A 24,958-nucleotide genomic window follows, 5' to 3' on the forward strand; every position below is an offset into this window, starting at 1 on the left:
TTCCAAGAGGGTTTGATTCCCCAAAGTAGAGCTTGAAAAATTACCAGTTGGGGGGGGGGGGGGGGGGGGAAGAGGCGCACTTTCAGAATAGTGTAAAGCAGCAAGTCCCCTAAACTTAATAGAGAGAGAGCTTTTTTTAATGGATAAAAACTGGTTCAGTTAATCTTCTACAGCAGATTGTCCATATGTTGAATAGTTTCCTGTTTAACATTAATTCTTAATAAAACATGATTTTTATTTGCTTATTTATTGTGATTTTCCCCCCTACACTCCCCAGTAATTTAGAAATAATGATTAGGATATATGTTAAAGTGTGCTGAAATTTTTGTTTAATAACATTTATCCTGTTTCAGTTGGGACAGTTAAAACCCACCAGACTTATTCTGAAGAATAAGACTTGCCAGGAGTAAGTCTGATTGACTTCTATGCATTGTTTGTACACAATATATTACGAAGATTATATATGTAAATTATGTCTCAACGGTCTATTTATGGGCCAGTCCTGAGGCAGAGGAGTGGAATGATCTAGCATGCTTTTGGGCACATCCAAATAATTAACAGAAATATCAATAACTTGCTATATTTCACTGAGTTTGATTGCATTGTAAATGTGCATTCTGTCTTAAATAAAACATACATTCAAATTTGTTATATTTTAAATGCATTAATTTTAAATTAGAACATCAGCCTATTTTAAATAGTGAAATTATATTTAAAATCTCAATTGAAAAATTTTTTTTTAAAACCATGCTCACTTTTTATTATGTGAGCTTAAAGACACCTCGGTGTTCAAATGCTTATGCAAGTGCTTAACTATGAGTATGTGAGTAGACTTGTAGACTTCACTGGAGCTACTTACCTGTTTAAAGTTAAGTGAGTGTAATTTTTTTTGAAGATTGGGGACTCAAAATGTTTACTAAAAAGGATTACGAAAAACGAAAGATCTTTAAACTAATTTTGCGGTTCACTTTATAGGCTGTCTGACTTTTTTGCATTTTTCTCAATTTAGGAAATTAAAACCAACTAGCCCACTTTCATTTATAGTAAGTTTCTAGTAATTAATTTTCATATTTTCAGGAATCTCAAAAATACTCAGAGGAATCTTACGTAGTAAAGGGATTTTTTTAAATAAAATGTGTGTGTAATTTAGCAAAATCAAGAAATTTTCTTGGCTTTTTCTTTTTTTAATAGGTTCTTAAAGCCTAAATTTTGGGCAAACTTTGACATGACAGCATCCTTCTAAATGTTTTTTGCACGGTCTCTTAACAAAAGTTATCCATTTAAGAAACTCAGTCAGAAAACTGAGAGCATTCTTTCTTAACAAATGTTGCTTACACGCACACAAGCTTCTTTATGAAGAACATGTTCACTGTAAAAGACTTCTTTTGGGACAATGCAATAAAATGACTTTTTTTTGTATTAGCCAGTTTCCCTCTTACTAAACACATATGATTGCATTCTGTGTGTCTTGACTTCTGGCTGTTTTTATGCCCATTGCTTAGGTTTGAGAGATAAAAGGCTGAACAGCACTGGTATCCTTGTGATGTCCAAAGAAATTCTAAAGGCAGCCATAAGATGCAAAAATACTGGTCTTAATGTCTTTGCTTTTGATTGACACATTTTAAAGTGTTATGTGAGTGACAGTATCTTGTAACTTCATATTGAGAAAACATTAATATACACCTCTACCTGATGTAACGCGACCTGATATAACACGAATTTGGATATAACGCGGTAAAGCAGTGCTCCTGGGGGGCCGGACTGCGCGCTCCGGCAGATCAAAGCAAGATATAACACGGTTTCACCTATAACGTAGTACGATTTTTTTTGGCTCCCGAGGACAGCGTTATATCTGGGTAGAGGTGTGCTAATTAATAAAGCTGTGTGTCATGGAACAAAACTTAAAAACGTAAAACTGTGGACTACTTTTGTGATGATAAATTAGTGGTTTTCTGGTTTTTGCTGTGCAAATATTGACTTGACAGCGAAAGCTTTTAAAGAAAACCAAATGAAAATGAATAATCTTCATTTTCCGAAATAGGGAAGATGAGACATATTTTGGATTTTTAAAAACTGGGGCAGGGAGGGGGAGGTGGGAGAACTTCATGAGAGTGAGTGTTAAAACCACTAATAGCGACCAGACATAGCTTCCATGGTATCTGTTGCCCTTTCTCACACCTTTTTGCCAGTTAACCTTAACCTTCATCTGCAGCACCCTAGTCTAATACTTACGCTTCCTTGTCTCTGCTCAAGAATTGTGCCAAACTGAGTGGTGGTTTTGTGACAGATGTCTATTAGGGATTTGGGAGAGCCCAATAAACTCATTTTCCACTCTGACCTAAATAAGAATTTGAACCCAAGTCTGCAGCTAGAGTACATAATTCACTGTGGTAGGTAGCTCCCTGTTGAAAACATCTATTTCTTGTAATAGTTGACTTGAACTATTACAATGGAACAGTCTTTCTGAAAAGTAACATTACCTGGGCTCTATATTAACATTTTCTACATCTTGCAAACATAAAATAGAAAGTGGGTGTCAAGATCTGAAAGGTATCAAGCAAGATTTACTGTAATTAATTCTTTGTTCATAATTTTGCAGATTCTCAGCCAAAATCAGACAGAGTTTTGTTTAAGGCAGACTTGAGCAGATGATGCGACTTTAATTTAGTGTGACTTGCCTGCATGTATTTTTAAGTGCTCAAAGGGAATTCACATTTGATTATTTGCACCATAGTGCACTGCATAAAATATTCATGGAAGTGTCACTTTTCCATAGGTGGCACTCCGGGGCAAAGACAGGGTCTTTTGGAAACTTTACATTTTTAAAGTAACAAATATGAGAGGCAAGTTGAAAAAAACATATGCTGCTTGGATCTGGTGTCCTGCAGCATCTGACAAATCATTTTTTGCTAGCAAAAATTCCAATACCTGGATAGTTTGTGACATGAATCAGAGTTAGCTAACTAGGTCTAATATAATGAAATTCAGGAAGATCTTGCAAATTTGAAAGAAAAGCCTTTAAAGCACTGAAATGCCCTTGTTAGAATAAATGCTGAGTGTGATAAAGATTTCAAAATTCAATGGAATAATATTAGTTTTTATTATTACTGTATTGGTTGTATAATACCAGCAGTATTTCTCTCTGTTTAGAAAAAAAATAAAAGAACAGCTGATGTATTGGTGTAATAGCTGTGTGGTCAATTTTAAGAAAATGTTTAATGTTTCTTAAAATTTATTTTACTATAGTTAGCTTGTGTTGGTATTGTGTTATTTTCAAATAGATGTCTATGCTGAAAATTTAGAACTTGATCTTGTGAGGTGCTGAGAGCCTCATGCAAGTGCAGAGCGATTTCAGTGGGTGTTGTGGGAACTTCGCACCTTGCAAAATTTAGCCCAGTATCTGTGTACAAACTAGACAAACTCACTAGGATGCCTAAGCACCCAATTTGAACACGTAAATATTTATTCAGTCTTATGCAAGGTTAGATACCTGTTTTGAAAGCCTGGACCTTAGCAGTAGAGTTGGGCACGAGGACCAAAGCTAAGTGTGTTTCTTAACACACGATCACAAATGTCTTGAAGCTGGTTATATGCATTTATTTATGCAGTTCAAATTAGTTTCCGTATTCAGCGCATCAGATATTATGGACATCTTCAGTGTACGGTCTTAAAATATTTATAACGAAGTAAAAATAGTAAATTGAGCAACAATTCTGGGCTGGCATCTCATCTAGGTATAGGTGCTAGTTCTTTAATTATAATCCCAATGAAGCAGTTCATCTTCACTAAACCAAAAGTATGCTTTACTAACACCACAGATGCAGGGTGAACTAAGAGTTTTCAGTCTTTGTTAGTTTACTATGGAATAAGATAGACATAAACCATTTTTAGCTATTTTTGATTTCAGAATTAAGAACTTGATTATTGAAGTAAAAAAAAAAAAAAAAAATGCCCTGCTTCTGTGCAGCAGGAACTAGAGAGGGGGAAAAATGTACTGAATAAGCATGGAGATTAATATTTATATCTTTCCTTTTTAAAAAGAATTGAGCTTTTAGTTATCTGAAATTGTTCAGCATTCTGTACACTTTCTAATATTGCTTCTTTAGGTACTATTGGGGTCCTTAAAGCAATGCATGAGCTGGGGGTGGAACCTGATGTGGAAACATACACAAACTATGTTTTGACAAATTTTGATGACATTCAGACTTTTCGTGCTCTGCTACAGGTAAGTTTAAATGAACAATTTTATATATTGCTATGTTATGGCCCAATTCTGCAGCTGCTCAGTGTGTAGGACTCTCATTGACTCCAGTGGTGTTCTGGGGCATGCAGTTGCCACACAGAGAAGCCCATTAATTGTTCTATGGACTATTTTTTTTAAAGTTATTTTCCATTGTTTGCCCACCTTTTCCTCTTCCCCGTTCACCAAAGAGGATCTTAAAATCGCTATACCATGTGATGTTTTTCAGTAATGCATTTTTCCATTTCTGGAAATAAAAGATTAAGTAATACCATGTAGCTGATTCAGTAGCTTTATTTTATTATTTTCCAATTATGCAAAAACTTTGGGTTTTAGTTCTTTTTCCCAGGAATTTTCTTTCCTACTGGTGGTGGTGCATGTTCAGTCTTTGTAGCGGGATTGTACCTTTAGTGGTAAAGAGTGGCTCCTCTGGCCAGCTAATTAGTAACACCGATGGGCTTTCGGAAGCTTGTCATTCTGTCCTCTTGACAAGAAGAATGGTGTCTACAATTTGGGGCTCCAAAGTATTTGTAGAAAGGGGACGTTGTTCAGCGGAGACATGGGGAGGGCAGTGTTTAAAAATATTGCTGAGTATCAGGTTCCAGGTGTGTATAGTGTAATGCTTTTTATCCATAGGAAAATGGCTGTCCATTTGAAACTGAAGGACTCTTCGTAGCAGAATTAAGACATGAAGCAGTATATGGAACACTGGAAAATGTTTTAACATTATGTAAGTATCTTCAATGTATTTAGTACATGTCTTTTTAACAGATGCCGATATGGAGTACTTAAGTTGATGTGTGTCTGTAAATATTCAGACATGCATTTTAAGGGTGATTTAGATAGTGGTTGGGGTTGTTATGAAGTTTGTACCATATGGGGGCATTGTGGCATTTGTGGAATGGATCTCAAGGATATCTTCTGAAGCTGCCAGTTTTTGGCAATGGGTTTTTTACATTTGTTATAAACTGCTTTTTTAATATGAACATGCCTCATGGGCTTTGCATACATGTTTTTTATTCCTTCATATTACATTTATAAAAAAAACTACAAATGTGGTACAAAAATGGCAAAGTGGTATTTGGGTTAATTTTATGTCCTCATCAGTCCCTCTGTCAATAGGAGCTGCAAGTATATAACTAATGAGATAAGCAGGCCCTAGTTTTACAGTAGTGCACGTAAAGTTTTTGTTAAGGACCTGATTTTTGTCAGAAGACTTTGCAGTACTCAATAGGCCCTAATCCTGCATAGATTAACACCCACACACACTCCTTTATTAAATTAAAATCAGTGACGTGCTTAAATCTTTGCAGGATTGGCACCAAGATAGTTTTCTTTAGTTTGTCTAGTGTACTATTTAAATGTATCACTCAAAAACAGATTAAATAAAATTAAGGTTTAGTACATCGCTTTGGCTCCAATTTAGAGATTTATAAAACAAGATAGAAAAATTTCTGATATATTTTTAATTCAAATGGCAAATTTTAAAGCAAACATCCTTCTGCAGCTTGCCTATATCCTGCAGCATTGTGCAACTATATGAAAATTTGAAAGTAAAACTAACTAGAAATAAAGGTGGAATATAATAGTCTGTTTTCATTGTCTAATGTAAAAAACCCATAAATAACTAAAAAGTGAATCAAAGGTTTAAAACTTTCAGGTTTTAAATCTAATTTGGTATTAGTTAAGTTTTTGACTAGTATCCTTGTAAAATTAAAGATCGACAGTATTTTGTTTAAGTTTATTTAATGTGTAATGCTTATATAGTTGCAACATTGCTAACCTAATTATTTATGGTACTTACTTATCTTGTAAACAATTATGGATTCTATAAAATTCACTCTGAATTCTGCTATCTTTTGTTCCTGTTACCCCAGTCAATAACACCATGAAAATATAATACTTAGCTGTTCTTTCAGACAACAGAGTAGTAGTGCCTGGCTGGAGCAATGGTAGCTCTGCTGGATATGAAACATTTTGTAAAGTTTCTGTTACTTGAAGAAGCAAGACTAAGTGTCCTTTATTTTTTGACTTTGGCTAGAGTGATCAACTTTTAGTATATCCAGTAACGGTGGTTTTGTATTGTCACTCTTGATGTAGTTTTAAATAGTAGATTATTTAGCCAGAGACAAATTCATTACATGAGCAACCATCTTTTGTAGTAGTATTCCATATACTAAGGCTTGTAATTGAAGAAAGCATGCAAATGTTTACCTTGCAAACATTAATTTAAAAGGAATTTACTTTTGTAAAATTAATGTTGGCCCAATGTTCATTAATGCCAGTTAATCTCGTCAGCGCCCAAAAAATAAGGCACAGACAGTAAACCGTATAAATTTGTTAATGCAATTTTATAGGGAAAAAACTGATTGTCTCACCAGTGCAGTCAGTGGAGGTGAAGCATTAATGTTGGCTGCTATCCAGGTCTATTGATTCTGCTTCTTATCCCCTATAATGTATAGATTTCTGTTACTGACAAAATGAGAACTGTGAAGCATCAGTTGAGGAATCTGGGCGCATAAGGCAGCATAGACGAGAGCTATTTTCCCCTTTATCATGCCATTCCATTCCACTTCATTGTCAGCTTCTTTTGATTTTCTCAGACTTGTTTGTTGCTAAGGAAACCAGGTTGCCGATTGTCAGCAGCAGCTCAGCATATTGAGGTTTTATGCTGGTCTTTTTTTGAGCAGAAAGTTTAATATGCCACTGGAAAAATGTTTTTTACTTGGGGATTTTGTAAAATCAACTGTAAAGGTTCTCTTAAAAACTAAACAAACATTTCAGATTTTGGAGTGTGTGTGTGTGTGTGTGTGTGTGTGTGTGTGTGTGTGTGTGTAATAATTTCTGCTCAGGTCAGCAATCCTCTTTTCACATCTTCTATCTACCTATATCATATAGCCCTTCTGATAATGACACCCTAGCCCTCATTGAACAGCAGTGATTCATTCAGCTTTGCATGGGGTTAATTTAATTATAATGTCAACCGTACACCATTCGAATAGGTTATTAAAAAAAAAAAAACACATAAGACAGCATATATTGGAAAACTGAACTTGCTTCATATGAAGTCTAAATGCATCATTGCGGTTCGGTGATTGCAGGGGTGTTATGCTGGAGTGGGAACCAACATTCTGGAAAGATTGAAATGCAGAAGTGCTCAGCTAGGGACTCAGAAAACAAGGGGTTATGGGGAATAAATTTTTTAGAATTTTTTAAATGAGCTTTAAGGGATACTTAATTTCACAATTTTCCTTGAATTTTTCACCTCATATTGATAAAAGTAACCCTTAAGATTGCTACAGCCGAATGTTATTAAAGCAAAAGTATTTTTCTATGTCTCATTCTGTTGATTTACTTAGGGCTTGTCTATACTTACGCGCTGGTTTGGCGGCAGGCAATCGAACTTCTGGGTTCGATTTATCGCGTCTTGTCTGGACGCGATAAATCGAACCCAGAAGTGCTCCCTGTCGACTCCGGTAATCCTGCTCGGCGCGAGGAGTACCCAGAGTCGACCGGGAAGCCTGCCTGCCACGTCTGGACCGCGGTAAGTTCGAATGGGGGGGGAGGGTTTAGTGTAGACCAGGCCTTAGTTAATTGGATGGCACTTGAGAGATAATCAGTTTCACTGTTTTCCTGTATTGTGGGTATTTAGTTTCCCTTGTTTGTGGGTAATTTACTCAAGAACAGTGGAAAGAGAAAAAAAAAAAAATAAGAAAATGTGATTGTAAAACCACCAGTATTTGGCAAGCATACTTTAGGACCTGAAACAATTTTTAACTTGTGTAAAATGTACTGACTTTCAAGCCATTTCCCCTGGAGCTTGTGTTCTCTTTTGTAATGAATGCCACAATCCAAATTTTTTTAATCTTGTTGCATTTTTTCCCAAGAGTGCTAACTTCTATAACGCTTGGGCGTATCTTCCCTATATTATCTTGTGTACAGGACTAACGTAAATTGTTAGCATTATTGAGATTTAACTGAGTTGAAATCTCACGGTCACTTATGGAAGAGTAGACCCCTTTGAAAAGATGGCAAATTCAAACAGAAATACCTTTTTTGCATAAGATGTAATGAGGCCACAGAACTTATTGCGCCAGGATACTGATGAGTCTGAAAACTTAACAAGATTCAAAATGGATTGGATGTTTATGGGTAACAAGAATATCCAGAGTTGTCAAATAACGGCCATAAGAAGAAAACATTTGGATGGTGTCTTAAACATATAATGCTTTTCAGGTCTTAGGTCTTGTCTACACTACAGAATTTTGTCAACTCAAGTTATGCTGATAATCAGAAAACAGTATAATTACATAGTTTGTGCATGTTCACTCTATGCTCCTTCTGTCGGCAGAGCGTGTTCAGAAAATCGACCATTGTGGGCTGCGGTAACGCAAGTGTGCAGGGCCATTAATCGCATCCTGCTATGAAGGACTGTGAGTTTTGGCAGTGTGCGTGAAATAGTGGATGGCTTTGTGACAATGGGATTTCCTAACTGCAGAGGGGTGATAGATGGCACGCATATTCCAATTTTGGCCCCGGACCATCTTGCGACAGAGTACATCAATAGAAAGGGGTACTTCTCTAAGATATTGCAGGTGCTTGTGGAACGCGATGTGGTTTGGGAAGGTGCATGACACATGCATCTTCAGGAACACTGGCCTGTACAGAAAGCTCCAAGCAGAGACTTTGTTTCCAGACCAGAAGATTCCAGTGGGGGGATGTTGAAATGCCTATAGTGTTCCTTGGGGAGATCCAGCGTACCCCTTACTCCCATGGCTCATGAAGCCTTACACGGGAAATCTGGACAGCAGTAAGGAACACTTCAATAATAGGCTGAGCAAGTGCAGAATGACCGTGGAATGTACCTTTGGCAAATTAAAAGCACGCTGGTGCTGCCTTTATGGCAGGTTAGACCTAAATGAGGAAAGCATTCCATAGTCATAGCAGCCTGCCTTGTGAGGCTAAGGGTGAAAAGTTTCTCCGGAGTGGATCAAGGAGGCGGATCACCTGGCTGCTGAATTTGAACAACCAGATACCAGGCAGTTAGAGGGGCACAACAAGGGACTATTTGAATCAGGGAGGCTTTGAGGCAACATTTTGATAATGAGCACCAGTTACATGTTTTTCTATTCAGCACTCTGCCATGCTTTGTTAACTTGCCACCTTGCATGAAAATTGTGATGATTCCTGACCGGGATTTGTAGTCAACAAATGATCAAACTGCCACTATGTATTACTGGCAGCAGCAACCACCATGTGTAGGAGACAAATAACGACTGCTTATCTTTCAGAGATTTTATTTTTGTTAAACCAATTAACAATACACACAAAAGGCTTGATAGGAAGGGAGATAAGAGTGCAGAGTAGTGTAGTCTCTCATACCTGTGTGTAAGTTCTGCTATCATTTTGGAAGCTGTCAGAAGGGGTGGAGTGAACTGGGTAATGAGATGTTCCGAAGAGGTTGCAAGAAATGTGTGGGAGGAGTTTTGGGAGGGCAAGAAAAGCAGTTCTGTATTGGTTGTGGGGATGGGGTTGGGGAAGAGAGCATGCATGTGTTCTGCCTGGAGCATGAGTAGGGACGTCAACATCTTTGTTTGCTCCTCCATCACTTTTCTCATCCGTTCCTGGACCTTTACGATGTGCTCCTCGCTCTCCTTTTTGTCCTGCGTTCATATTTTAAATTTTTCCTTCAGGATCTCCCTCCGCTCCCCGCCTTCTTTTTTTTCGGCTTCTGAGGATTGGAAAACCTCTCGGAATATATCATCCTTGCTCCATCTTGGTCTTTTCCTTACCTGGTGGAGGCGCTTTGCTGGTGTGTAGGGGGTTCCTATGAAGGACACATCTACAAAAGCACAAGTAGCAGTACAGAGCAACATGATTGTTAGTTCATGCACAGCATTGAATCATTATAGTAACACGCACCTCTTTTAACACACAAATCACTTTATCACTCCCTTTGCAAGCCCATCTCTCAGCAAATGTCCTAAACATGGTGAGTTCGGCCTGGGTGGGCATTGGGCATTCAAGATGGGGCAAACAGTATTAAGTGTGTGCTTGTTTGTTTTTTTAAGGGGATCAGTGCAGGTGACTAGAGACAGGATTGTAAATTCTGCCCCTATTTTCTGCGGGGGTCATTGAAGCTGATATCTGACTCCTGAGGGGTATGCAAGGGTGCATCTCCTGCTTGCTTGTGGGTTCAGACCCAGTGCCTATGCTGCTCACCTGTGTGCTGCTTTGGTCCCTGCATAAGTAATTGCCAAGTGGAGCAGGAAAGTTTCCTACAATGGGGGAAGGAACAAAGCAGCTCTGCCATGGAACCTTTAGCAGAGGATTGGCGAGTACCTCCAGGAAAGTTTCCTTGAAATCTCAGTGTGCATTAACACACTGTTCCGCTGCACTGCTTAGCTGCAGAGGGAAATGTGGAGCACACTCAAACATAGGTAGTCTGGTACATTTCTATCCCTTCACCCACTTCTACAATATACAGAGCAAAGGACAGCTCTGCCTCATATAACTCAGCAGCATCAACTCAAAAAGTTCACTTACCAGGGCTCTTCTCTCCTTCATCGTGCGCATCAGACAGAGTGCTGGGGCTGACTAGACTCCTCTGGAGTGGAAAAGAGATCCTGGCTCACCATGTCACTGGATGACCCTGCTGTGTTTGCCATGTCGTCCTCCAACTAGACTTCCTCATCCACGACTTTGTCTTCGGGATTAGGTCCACTATTCACCTCCTCCAACCTCGCTGAAGTATCCCTGGGGCTCTTGGTGGTGGAGGTGGGGTTGCTGCCAAGGATGGCGTCCATCTTAAAGAAGTGGCAGGTCTTCGGCACAGCACAAGAGTGATGGTTTGCCTCCCTTGCCTTTTGGTACACCTGCCTCAGCTCCTTTTTCTTTGCGCTGCATTGCTGCATGTCCCATTCATAGCCCTTATCCAACAAGTCATGAGAAATCTGCCTGTAGTTATCAAAATTCCTACAGCTGGAGCAGAGATGGGACTGCACAGTCTCCTTTCCCCATATAGTCAGCAGATCCAACAGCTCCGGTGTGCTCTAAGTGGGAGAGTGTTTGCTGCATGGAGCCGCCATGCTGGGAAGGTGTCATGTGAGCTCTCCATGCCGAGCTAACAGGAAGTGGAATTTCAAAAATTCCCAGACCTTTGAAGAGGGAATGGCAGATGCCTGTGTGTCCGGGTACAGGGCAGTGGAGTTCAAACTGCTGACCAGAGTGGTCAGGATGACATTGTGGGATACCTTCTGGAGGCCATTTACAGCGATATAACCAAGCGCGGTTTCTACACTGACACTGTGTCAATATGACTTTGCAAAAAGCTCTCTGCCTCTCGTCGATGTGGTTTTATTTTGTCAGCAAAGCAGGAGAATTTTGTTGGCAGAAGGAGTATTGTGGTGTGTACACCTCCACTGTTTTGTCAACGAAACCTGACTTTTGTTGATACAACTGTGTAGTGTAGACAAGGCCTTGGACCAGTCTCTTACTATTAAACACCAGGATGGGACCTAATGTGGAGGACAGATTATCCAACATCTTCCTATAGCAGGATTCTTACCGTTTAGTACTTGCTACTGCCAAGGGACAGGATACTGGGCTAGATGGACCTTGCTTTTGGATTAAGTGTGTGGCAATTCCTGTGTTTCTAATGGTGATTTACAAAGATGATTAATATTTACTAGATAATAAGGAAAAAGCGTCACTTCCATTAGGTCCTGTTCTAGTTGAGCAGATAACTTTTTTTAAAAGAGAGATTCTTCTAAATATTTATTATTTTTACAGTGTCTTCACCAAGTATGCCCTCTGCGGATTTGTTTCATTTTAAAGGCTGTCTCGTTTTGGGCTTTAAAAGGTAAGATTTCATAAAGTAAACTCCTCCCCCCCCCCCTCTGTAACTGGTCTAATATCCCCTCCTGCACCCCACCCTTATGTAAATTTTAAATCTGAAAACTTGAACTTAATAAAAGTTGGTTTCCATTGACAGGTCAAAAAGTCCAGAGCACTCCTGCCCCCTCTCTACACCTTCCTCCATTAAAGTGACTAGATTGCTGTAACCCGCCTCCCACCCCCAGTCTCCAGCCTAGTAACAATAACATTAGCTGTATGATGCTGGAAGAGTGTAAAATTGACCTGAGACCATGACCATGGCTATTTTATTTCTAGTCCCTTTTTTGCATTTCTGCTGGTATTAAGTATCAGAGGGGTAACCGTGTTAGTCTGGATCTGTAAAAAGCGACAAAGAGTCCTGTGGCACTTTATAGACTAACAGAAGTTTAATCCTCAGGATTAAACAAAGACTGTGAATGGCTAGCCAACTACAAAAGCAGTTTCTCTCCGTAGGTGTTCACACCTCAACTCTAGAAGAGGGCCTCATCCTCCCTGATCGAACTAACCTTGTTATCTCTAGACTGATTCTTGCCTGCATATTTATACCTGCCTCTGGAAATTTCCACCACATGTGTCTGACAAAGTGGGTATTCACCCACGAAAGCTTATGCTCCAATACTTCTGTTAGTCTATAAGGTGCCACAGGACTCTGTCGCTTTCTGCTGATATTGAAATAAAAAAATAAGTGTGTAGGAGCTAAGGAAGGTTTACAGCCCTCTGTATCATTTACTTACTTTGATGGGAGGAAATTGAGTTTTAAACTTGATGAAATTATGGCTTAATGTAATAGAGAAAATTTCTTATTTCTTTTCAGACTATTCAGAAAGTGAGCTAAAAATGTTAGGTGTCATCTTGTGTGCTATATTTGTGTCTGTGATTATTGAAGGCAGAACTGTTAGGCTGCTAGCCACAGTCATTTAGCTGGGAGGCAACATGATTCAGTGGATTGAGCACTGGAACGGGAGAAAGGAGATCTGGGTTCTTTTCCCAGTTCTTCCTTTTATTTACTGTGTGAATGCACAAGTCACTTATCCTCTGTGTGCCTGGTTCTCCCTGACTCTAGTATGAGGATAATTATATTCGCTACATTTGTTAAGTACTCTTAATTCTACAAACTAAAAGCAGCATATGAGTGCTAAGTATTTATATGGTGTGCTGTAGAAATAAAATGCTAAGTTTTGGTGTTCCTTTTTTTTTTTCCTTTTTTTCAAGCAACTGTTTCAAGAAATGTTACTTTATTTTGTTCTGTCTTTGTACTCTGTTGGAAATAAGAAATTGCTTCAAAATCTTCAGACATCACACACACATTTCCTCCCCTTTTTAAACTTTATTTGAATCAGAGGAGGTTTGGTTCTTCGGGCTGGGTCAAGGACAAATTCATCCAACAGTAGATGGAACCATAGCTGGGTTTCTGGTTATGTACCATTTGAGATGGAGCATGGGGCAAATGCCTTGTAAAAAGAGGCTTGATGTCTCAAAATAGGAGCTGTGTTATATGTTTGTGGTTTTTTGGGGGGCGGAGGGGAGATTGTGTCTGTCTTTTGAGACTGGTATCTCAAGTTCAGGGGATCTATTGCTTTTGTGAAAGGCACCTAATCTCAAAATTGTGGGTAAACCTTTCCAAGTGTAAAATCTGGCTTTGTGAAGGAAATAATTCACCTCTAGTGGCCACTTACCCCTTCTTGAGAACCTGCTGCTTTGAAAGCAGTGACCATCAGCCTCATCACAAAATCCCTTGTGAAATAAGCTAGTAGTGTACTCCATCTCATGTATTGTAGTATTACCTTATCCTTTATTTTAATTGTTCTCCAATATCTGTCCATTTGTAAGCTTTTTGGGTCAAAAATTTTGTCTTAATTTGTGTTTTGTAAAGTGCTGTGTAAATGATGATCCCAATAAATTACAGCAGAACCTTGTTTATCTGATCTAATTGGGACTGGGGCCAGATCAGATCATTAAAAATCCGGATTATCCGGAGAATGGGAAAGTTCAATGCTGCAGTGCCATCTAGTGGCCACAGGAGAGATCGCTGGCTTTTGGCCCTGGAGTCCTGGTGATTCAGTTAATGTGGAGAGCTGGATAGTGGAGGCCCAAATAAATGGGGTTCTACCGTACTTTAAAATTGGTAATATCAGAGCTTATTTAGTGAAGACTTACAAGCACTGATGTGAGCTAGGTAGGTTCTACTAAAGTGCCCCATACACAAATGAAACACCATCACTATTCTGCTGTGCTAGTCCTGGGGGTCTCCCGGTCCTGGACTGCTGCTCTTGGGAAAAATGTGTGGAATGCTATTGATGTGGACAACATTATGATGTTAGCCAAATTTGAACTCCTTCTCAAAACTTGAATATCTAATGTAACAAATTTTAAAAGTTACACTGAAGACAGTATTTGTTTTCAGAACCTCCTTTCTTTTTACCCAAGAAGCTCCACCTTCCTCAGAGAACTAGAATTATATTTACAGTAGCACCTATGGCCTCATTCAGGACTGGGAGCTTCCTTGTGCTAGATTCTGTACAAACATACAGTAAAACACAGTGATTATCCTGAAGAGCTTTCAGCCTAACTTAAGGTCCCTCTTGCCAGTCTGTTCCCTATGCTAAACATGAGGCGAGCCCATCTCCAAGCAAGTGACTCACTTTTCCTATCCATTTATCTCAACTACAAGTTATACTTCTTAGTTGCTCTTACTTCCTTCCCCAATTCCATCCTGACCTTCTGATTCCTTGGTCAAGAGCTAGCATCATGGGGAAGTGGGTCACATTAATAGTACAATCCATGGGAAGACGGGGGGTTCCTGGCATAACCAATCCGGGCTAGCTGCATTTTAGTTTTTGCTCTCCTCAAAGCCTTATCCCTTATGGCCCCTGGCAATTAACCAGTTCCCTAATATCTAGCTGACAGTTAATCAACTGTGCCACTTGGTCCCAGTATCTCTCTAATGGCTTCAAAATATTTTTGGTGTCCAGATACTTTAGGAGGTTTTTTAAATAATATTTGGAAACAAAATACACTAAGAGTATGGCTAGAAGTATAATCTCGCAGAATTGTACTAAGGCTTGTGATAAGAGTTTTTTGGTTTTTTTTTTTTTTTTTTTTAAAGCAAAACAGTACCACTTAAAGAAATAATTGTTGAAGGAGTGACAAGGACAGCTAGTTAAGCACATCTGAAAGCTTTCTGTGCCCTGGAGGTTCACGTACCTCCTGAACACTGGCAGTTCAGTCCATAGTAGTGAAGGTAGTTCATGCTGTGGCATACTGCCATAATTTATTACCTGCATCCATACATCTTTAAACCAGGATTTGAGGACTTCAGTAGCTCAGACATAGGTTAGGGGTTTGATACAGGAGTGGGTGGGTGAGATTCTTTGGCCTGCGTTGTGCAGGAGGTCTGACTAAACGATCATAATGGTCTCTTCTGACCTTTAAAGTTTATGATTCTATGATTGTAGTCCTTTTTTGTAAAAGGGGTCTCTAGCATCTGACTGCATGCAGCCTTCCTCACCTCACAGGTGTCTTTGCCAAGGGGCACTATTCTCCTCATTGAAGGTGGAGCTTCTTGGGCGGAAAAAGAGAGTGGAGATTCTGAACATGAATACTGTTTTCAGTATTCATGTTCAGAACATTGAGTGTTTTAAAGTTTGTTACATTAGAAGATATTCAACTTTTGAGAAGGCGTTCAAACATAACCTATTAGTTAAAACGATAAGGTTTTTGCCCTTAGGTTGATTTTGGGCCACTGTTTAACTCAGACTCTAAGATCAGAAGGGACCATTATGATCATCTAGTTTTGATCTCCCGCATGATGCGGGCCACAAAACCTGACCCACCCACTCCTGGAAGAATTCTCTCCCTTGACTTAGCTGTTGAACTCCCCAAATCATTATTTAAAGACTTCAAGTCGCTGAGAATCCTCCAGCAAGCGACCCCTGCCCCATGCTGCGGAGGAAGGCGAAAAACCTCCAGGGCCTCTGCCAGTCTACCCTGGAGGAAAATTCCTTCCCGACCCCAAATATGGTGATCAGCTGATCCCCGAGCATGCGGGCAAGATTCTCTAGCCAGACCGCCTGGAAAAGTTCTCTGTAGTAACTTTTAATATCCCATCATTGACCATTGTTATTGACCTATTGACTAAAATCCCATCAAGCCATCCCCTCCATAAACTTATCAAGCTTAATCTTAAAGCCAGAGAGGTCTTTCGCCCCCACTGTTTCCCTCAGAAGGCTGTTCCAAAACTTCACCCCTCTGATGGTTAGAAACCTTCGTCTAATTTCAAGCCTAAACTTCCCGACGGCCAGTTTATATCCATTCGTTCTCGTGTCCACATTAGTACTGAGCAGAAATAATTCCTCTCCCTCCCTGGTATTTATTCCTCTGATATATTTAAAGAGAGCAATCATATCCCCCCTCAGCCTTCTTTTGGTTAATGTAAACAAACCGAGCTCCTCGAGTCTCCTTTCATACGGCAGATTTTCCATTCCTCGGATCATCCTAGTGGCCCTTCTCTGTACCCGTTCCGGTTTGATTTCATCCTTTTTAAACATGGGAGACCAGAACTGCACACAGTACTCCAAATGAGGTCTCACCAGTGCCTTGCATAACGGAACCAGCACCTCCTTATCCCTACTAGAAATACCTCGCCTAATGCATCCCAAGACCGCATTAGCTTTTTTCACGGCCGACTCATAGTCATCCTGCGATCAACCAGGACTCTGAGGTCCTTCTCTTCCGTTACTTCCAACTGATGCGTCCCCAGCTTATAACTAAAATTCTTGTTAGTTATCCCTAAATACATAACCTTACACTTCTCACTATTAAATTTCATCTTATTACTATTACTCCAGTTTACAAGGTCATCCAAATCTCCCTGCAGGATATCCCGATCCTTCTCCGAATTGGCAATACCTCCCAACTTTGTGTCATCCGCAAACGTTGTTAGCCCACTCCTACATTCGGTTCCGAGGTCAGTAATGAATAGATTAAATAAAATCGGACCCAATACTGAACCTTGAGGAACTCCACTGGTAACCTCCCTCCAACCTGACAGTTCACCTTTTAGTGCGACCCGCTGCAGTCTCCCCTTTAACCAGTTCCTTATCCACCTATGGATTTTCATATCGATCCCCCATCTTTTCCAATTTAACCAATAATTCCTCATGCGGTACCGTATCAAACGCTTTACTGAGATCAAGGTATATTAGATCCACCGCATTTCCTTTATCTAAAAAATCTGTTACTTTCTCAGAGAAGGAGATCAGGTTGGTTTGGCATGATCTACCTTTTGTAAAACCGTGTTGTAATTTGTCCCAATTGGCATTGACCTCAAGGTCCTTAACTACTTTCTCCTTCCAAATTTTTTCCAAGACCTTGCATATTACAGATGTTAGACTAACAGGCCTCCAGTTACCCGGGTCACTTTTTTTCCCCTTCTTGAAAATAGGAACTACATTAGCTATTCTCCAGTCAAACAGTACCACCCCCGAGTTTACGGATTCATTAAAAATTATCGCTAACGGGCTTGCAATTTCCTGCGCCAGTTCTTTTGATATTCTCGGATGAAGATCATCCGGTCCGCCTGATTTAGTCCTGTTAAGCTGTTAGAGTTTGACTTCTACCTCGGATACAGTAATGTCAATCCCCACTCCTTTATTCCCATCCGTCTCGCTTCCACTATTCCTTAGCATTTCATTAGCCTCATTAAATACCGATGCAAAATATTCATTTAGATATTGTGCCATGCCTGATTATCCTTAATCTCCACTCCATCTACAGTCTTAAGTGGTCCCACTTCTTCTTTCTTTGTTTTCTTCCTATTTATATGGCTATAAAAGCTCTTACTATTGGTTTTAATTCCCCTTGCAAGGTCCAACTCTACTCGGCTTTTGGCTTTTCTCACTCCATCTCTACATGCTCTGACCTCAATAAGGTAGGTTTCTTTCCGCCCCCCCCCCCCTCCACTCCCTGTACGCTTTCTGTTTTTTCTTAATGACCCCTCTGAGATGCTTACTCATCCAGCTCGGTCTAAATCTCCTGCCTACAAACCGTTTTCCCTTTCTCGGGATACACACCTCCGACAGCTCCTGCAACTTCAACTTGAAATACTCCCAGGCGCCTTCTGCCTTTAGATCCCTAAATATGTTAGTCCAATCCACTTCACTAACCTGTCTCCTTAGTTTATTAAAGTTAGCCCTTTTGAAATTGTAAACCTTAGTCTCCAATTTAATTCTGTTAGTCTTTCCATTTAGTTTAAACTGAATTAGCTCATGATCACTTGAGCCAAGGTTGTCCCCTACAACCATTTCCTCAACGACGTCCTCACTACTCACCAGCACTCTCCTGTATAACATGAATCCCACCTTCACCACCAAACAGATATTCATATTGTATGGCAAATACTGCACTTAGCTGTTTGACTGTAAGTGGCAAGCAACTGGTACTAAAATTTCAGAAGTTTTCCATAATCAATTACCAGAGACTATCAATGATAGACTTTGGGAGACTCAGAGGACACCAGGTGTTCCAGAGTCCAAAGCTTGTCTCTTGTGACAGCACATTGCTATTCGCTGAGTCTTTTTCATGATTAGGAAATGTCATGTTTAGGTCAGGCTTAGCCAGCACTTTAGGTAAACCTGACCTGTTGTTTACCTTTTTTCCTGGTAGAGGTACATGGTAACGTCTCCAGCTTGATTTTTAATACATTTAATTGTGTTTATTATGGTAGTGCTTAAAGCCCAACCAAGAATGGGATCCCATTGTAGTATGTATTGTACAAAAAGTAGTAGATGGTTCCCGCTGTGAAGAGCTTACAGGCTAAAAAGACAAGACAGGGTGGGGGAAAGGATAGAACACACAAGCACAATGAACAATCTGATAGTAGCAAACGTCATGTTCCACTTTTTTAGGGGTGGTGTTGAGAAGGCTTTGCTTCCATTTAGCTTATCCCCTCCTAACCAAGCCAAGTGAAGGGGAACCAGTGGATGGAGCAGGGGAAAAGAGGTGAAGATATGTAGTAAAACTGAGGTGAAGAGACTTAAGGAGAGGGTGGGAGCAGACAGTCAGTCAGCACCGGGCAAAGAAAGCTGTGAAAACTGTAGAAAGTTCCAAATATCAGCTGGTTATGTTCCAGGCTACAACCCAACCAGCCAAATTGAGCTACAAGATGTTACCCTCTGTCTCCACCAGGAAAAAGTAGAGTTTATTTTGGGCTTAACTAGCACATGTTAGGTGAGGTTTGGCTAAGCTGTACCGTTCTTCCTAGTCAAGACAAAACTTTAAGCCATCAGGGTTGCATGCATTTCTTACAAAATTATTTTCTTTGTTAGAATTGCATATGCTCCCGAATGGTGAATTCATTAAAAGCTCTAGATAAAATAATGGTATATTACTGTTCCTGCTAAGTCTGCTACAATATCATCCAATTTAGATATATTAGTTGATAAATTTCTACTTTAAAAGCCATGTACTTGTTATCTGCAAGTATTGATACACAATCAAATCCAAATTTGCCCCCTGGTGGGGATGAAAATAGTGGTGGAACTTTCTGCCGTCTGCCCATGTGGAATGCCAATATGAGACTGCTCACAGTAGACTGCAGATGTTCAAAATACCCTAAAATGTGTTCTGCTAGGCTCCTCAGTCTCCACCTCAGTGGGGCTTGGGATAATCACGAGTGGGGCTGGATTAAGGCAGATGCACAATAGGTACGTGCCCTGGACCTCTGCTCCCAGAGTAATGTGAATATATTGGAATTTCAGTTTTACATTAAAAAAACCCAATTGGGTAGAAAAGCTTGAAAACATGAACTGAGTAACTGCTGTAGTGGTGTCTGCCTGAGCCTGCAGACAGCCTACAGCAGAGTGAGGAGTAGAAGCCACTACAGCCTGGAAACTAGAGCAGACTGCTCTCCCTTGCCTGTTCTGAGAGAGCCTAGGCTGGTTGGGTGAGAGAGTGGAGCACTGTGTGATTTATTCCCCTTGGAGTTCTTCAGATGCCCCTTCTGTTCTTCCCTTCTGGGCTTTTGGGTCCAAGGGTCAGATTGGCGGTTGGGGATGGTATCTTCTAGGCACCATCCACTCTTAGCACCAAAATGAGCCATAAGCAGATTGTTCAGATCTTCGTAATAATTCTGTCAGCCATGAAACAGTTATCGGTGTTAACATTTAAATTATTTTTGGACAACTCAGTTCACTACCCATTGAGATGTATGGGGCAGTTCACAATGGAGAGTATTGTTTCAGGGTGTCTCCAAATTGGGACAGACATTGCTATGCCATTTACACTCAATTCATGTATTCAAGGTTTTGTTTGTGACTGTCATGACTAGAATTTTTTTATGAAAGTTGAGAATCTAGCAAACTCTGATGAAGAAATTCCAGATCAGCAACCTGGCATCAGTGTGCTGATTTCGAGTCCTGCACCCCACAAAAGACTTTGGAACTAAATGTTCAATTTGAATCTTTACATAAGTAGATTTTAGGGCTAGAATCTTCATACAACTCTACCACCCCCCCACGCACCCACCCTCCCCCCGGATACATAGTAGATTTTATGTAAAAGAACCCCCAAATGATTAGCCTGGACATTATTTTGTATATATAATTAATAACGCGGTAAAGCAGTGCTCCGGGGGGGCGGGGCTGTGCACTCCAGCGGATCAAAGCAAGTTAGATATAACGCAGTTTCACCTATAACGCGGTAAGATTTTTTTTGGCTTCCGAGGACAGCGTTATATTGGGGTAGAGAGTTAAGTGATCTGATAATATCAGTTGGTTGATATCACTATGAAGTGACATGGTAGATCAATTATTAGTCTAGAAAGCTCACTAAAGCTCAGAGACAGCATTTTGTTTTCTCTAAACTTGTGTTTGACTCATTTTTAATTTAACCTTTTTGTGCCACTGTCAGTCTAAGTGAAATACAAGTTGAATGTGCTTAAAAAAACAAACCACCATGAATTTTTCTGAATGCTTTATAATCGTTTCCATATTCCTATTTAGGCTGAGAGCATGATATCTTTTTACGGGGGGTAAAAGAGTGTAAAATACAGGTTACACCTTTGCTCTTTGGGCTTATCAAAATTACTGCTGTTGTGATGTCTGATAGTTTTGATGCAGTGTTGGTGGTGTGTGTTTTGAGCTCTACTTTCTACGTAGTGTTTTTATGTTTTATAAAACATAGGAACTTAGGGTTTGCTATACCAGTTTGAATAACTGATTTGCAGTCTGGCAGCCTGCTCCCATTTTTGGCCCGTGTCCAATACCTGATGCTGCAAAGGAAAAAATGCCCCCCCCCCCCCCCGCCCCCCATAATGCAATTATACCATGCTATTTGTGGGAAGGGAGAGAACTCTTTTTTTTGCAATCTGCGTATAATCAGATTTACAACTGGAGCATGAGATTTGATTACTTCCTTTTTCGCATGTATAATTACAAATGTTGTTCACAAAAATTATTCACCCCTTTTTAAAATCTAGTTTTAGTGTTTGACTCTCTGGACTTTGCTGTAGTTAATTCCACATGCAACTGCATGAAATGTGACCTCCTATTCTGTTTGCCTGAAATTGATGTGAATGAAATACTGAATAGATTGATGTACAAAATATCAATACTGTTATCACCTGATAGAATAATAAACTTGTAAATCTCACTCTAGTCTTAATGGTAACTGTATGTATAGTGAGTCAGTTTTAAACAACATGGCAAACAAATGAATATGCATGTCAGAAACAGAAATATTTATGTAAAATGTATATCTGTTATGTGAAAAGATAATATCTTATGTAAATTTTAAAAAAAGTCTGAAAATAACCCAGAGTAAGATGAATATTTACTGTGCGCAGACACTGGGTGCTTGTTAGTGGTAATACTCTTTTTGCTTTTTAAAAAAATAAACTCAAAAATTATCTTACTGCTGTTTAATTTTTTATCCTCTGCTGCCCTCTTCAGGTCTAACGATATAGATCTTTGGAGCAAGGTAAGTGAAGATGGTAACGCTGAAATTATAAATAGAACTATTTGGAATGCATTCAGAAACAAAATCTCTAACCACTACATGTTTAAAATGTACTACTGTGAATTTGAGTTCAGCTGCTGGTAACAGGCAGCCCTGACAGTAACTTCTGATCATGACATTTGTCATTAAGAAATTACGACACTTAATCTGGTCATGCATAGTAGTAGTATTAGGTTTGTATGGTAGGCATATTGAAGAAAAAACTGATGTGTTAGTGCCACTTTATTTAGTTTTATACATGATACTACTATGAATTCTCAGTATAACAAGTATAACAATTTTTGTATTGCTTATACAGTCACTAAACCTAATACAATTTTATGTAGATTCAGGAGCCAATTCCTATGACTCCGTTCCCTTCAAATGTTTGCTAGGACTTAAAAACAAAGCTTACGGTGAAAAAAATTGCACTGTTACTACTATGTTGTAGTAATATGGAGGATCTGATGTAAATGAACAAAAGCAAAGAAATTCATGATGAAGGCAGTCACCCAGTTCAAGTCACAAACAGAAATCACTGTGATCATCTTGTCCTCCCAAGTGTGGTCCACGTTACATACCACCCCACAATGTAACATATTTGGTAATATCTGCAGAGTACTGGATAGTGAAGTCGCTGTTAGATCAGGACTGAGATGCATTAATAGAGCTGTGAGTAAGAAGCTTTCACTATGTTGAGTTCAGCACCTTGCTTTCAGGAGTTTACTTAAGTTTTGTTTTTAAAGCTACTATCCTGTACTTGTTTCATTGTGCCACGCTGAAGTATTGAATGGATCATGGCATGTTTTCATGATAATCTTGTGTGCTTCAATCTGCCTATGAGGAAAATTGAGGACAAAGTCGAAATTGTAACTTAGAATGTCATTTATTTGGGTTTAAGTCAGCTAATATAAACAAGAACTGTGAAGCAAAAGTAGGTTGTTCTTGTGCTTCATTGCCTCTTTCTAATGTGGAAGAAAAGTCATAAATTTTTTCAAATGGAAGTTTTTGGTGTGTGTTGGGGTTTTTTGTTTTGTTTGCTTTTTTACATTTGAACTATCAAGAATATCACACAGGAAATTCCCTCCCATTGCTGGAGGAGCCGGGCAAGATCTTTGGAGATATCAAATAGTGATGTCACAAGCATGAGGCTGTAACCTGAGCTGCTGCAGGTCTTTCCCACAACTGAGAAAGAGAGGATGCAGTTTCTTTTGTGACAGTAGCTGAGCTGAAGTTGTTTGCTAGATTTACAAGCAGATAGATTTTTTTCTAAAATTGGATGCCTTAAGAAAAAAATTATCTTGCAATTCAGAAGTCAAGTATTGAAATTGAAAAATATCATTATAATGAACAAAGGTTGCGCCTCCAAGGAATCTCAATTTACAAGACTTCTTACTTTTTTTAAAAAATTGAACATTGTAACAGTCACTCTTTTTGTTATTTCCTCTCATCCGTTGCTCTCATGCCATTCTGGGATTTGATTTCAGGAGCAGTGGGCTGTATGTTCTTGTGACTTTTCTGATATATTTCCAAGTACGAGTAAGAAAGGGGGGCGAGGGAAGCTGTAGTTTAACTGTCCACATTGTGTTTTCTTGGTGGAACTGAATGTGATGTAGGCATCCCAGAGCACGACAGGTGTCTGGCTTTGTTTGTTTCTTTCTATTAGTAAGTGAAGATGCGTGGTGTTCCCCCCCCCCCCCCACCCCATTTTCCATTACTTAAAATAGAGCTTTGTTCCCTCAGTATTTAGGTAACAACGTAAATATCTTTCTCATCCGTTTGATTTAGCTTTGATACTACCATCATGGTAGAAAAAGCCCAAATGTAGAACACTGACATACTTGAGAGAAAATGAAATCAGGACTTTATGTAATGGCTGTATCTTTGTATTAAGAAAAAACAAAGATGTTGTTTTAAAGGTTTTTTTGTATTTAGGGTGAGCATTTATCATATCTGTTTGGGGAGAGAAAGAATGTAGGGAGAATACCTTTTCTAAAATAAATATTAGCTATTCCTTCATTTTTATAAGACCAATTGGACCAATGTCAAATTGGTTCGTCTTTATACACTTATATTTAAGACTAAAGAACTACATGTTTTTGTTGGTGCTTTCTGTGTATGTATGAGGTGTCATTAAAAGTGAATTTACTCATTTTCAACCAAGGTTGCAACTGATGTGGAACATCTAAATTGTAGACATTTTCAAATTAACATTATGGGACATATAACTTTTTCTGCACAGCTTCACTTGTTTCAAACTGTAAGAAAATAAAAGCTCTATAGGCCAGTTTCAGGCTTTTCAGCAAATTGGAACATAATTTTAACAACTCCAGAAGTGACATTGGTTAATGATTGCTGTAAGCAATGTCTTATTTATGATCACTTACTTTCTAGGATGATACATAAACAGAATAGAATAGAGTCTAATTGCCATACTTCAGAAAACATTTCAGTTTGCAATATATTTTTTTAAAGAAAAACCTATTTACCAAAAAAAAAAAAAAAACAACTTCCTTGTATCTTATTTTTTCCTAGTGAATTACTGTGATGTGGTATAGAATAATATCTTAGTGGAGAGGTACTTTATTATTTGGAGAATTCAATTTCAGATACTATTTGCTTGCTGCTGTTGACTGCAATGTACGATTATTCTGTCTTACCAGATAACTGAACTGTTGTACAAGGATGGACGCTATTGCCAGATGCCTCCTGGACCAACTGGTAGAGTTTCAATTTCTATGATTGTAACTTATCCACAAATCCGTTCTTCTGTGTAATGATGGGCTTGAGGGATTACAACAGTAAACATTGATTGCTTCTTGTTGAAAG

At 39.2% G+C, this 24,958-nt stretch overlaps 1 protein-coding gene across 1 annotated transcript in view; it reads left to right on the top strand.

Moving 5' to 3' along the window:
- Window positions 1-24,958, top strand: part of LRPPRC (leucine rich pentatricopeptide repeat containing) — a 163,256-nt gene that overhangs the window by 32,049 nt on the left and 106,249 nt on the right. The window contains exons 12-16 of the mRNA XM_034764434.1: window positions 4,107-4,225; window positions 4,877-4,970; window positions 12,032-12,101; window positions 22,084-22,111; window positions 24,793-24,850. Coding sequence (XP_034620325.1) covers window positions 4,107-4,225; window positions 4,877-4,970; window positions 12,032-12,101; window positions 22,084-22,111; window positions 24,793-24,850 — 369 coding nt within the window. The remainder of the gene's footprint in view (window positions 1-4,106; window positions 4,226-4,876; window positions 4,971-12,031; window positions 12,102-22,083; window positions 22,112-24,792; window positions 24,851-24,958) is intronic.

The sequence above is a fragment of the Trachemys scripta genome, chromosome 3, assembly GCF_013100865.1.
Source record: "Trachemys scripta elegans isolate TJP31775 chromosome 3, CAS_Tse_1.0, whole genome shotgun sequence".
NCBI lineage: Eukaryota > Metazoa > Chordata > Testudines > Emydidae > Trachemys > Trachemys scripta.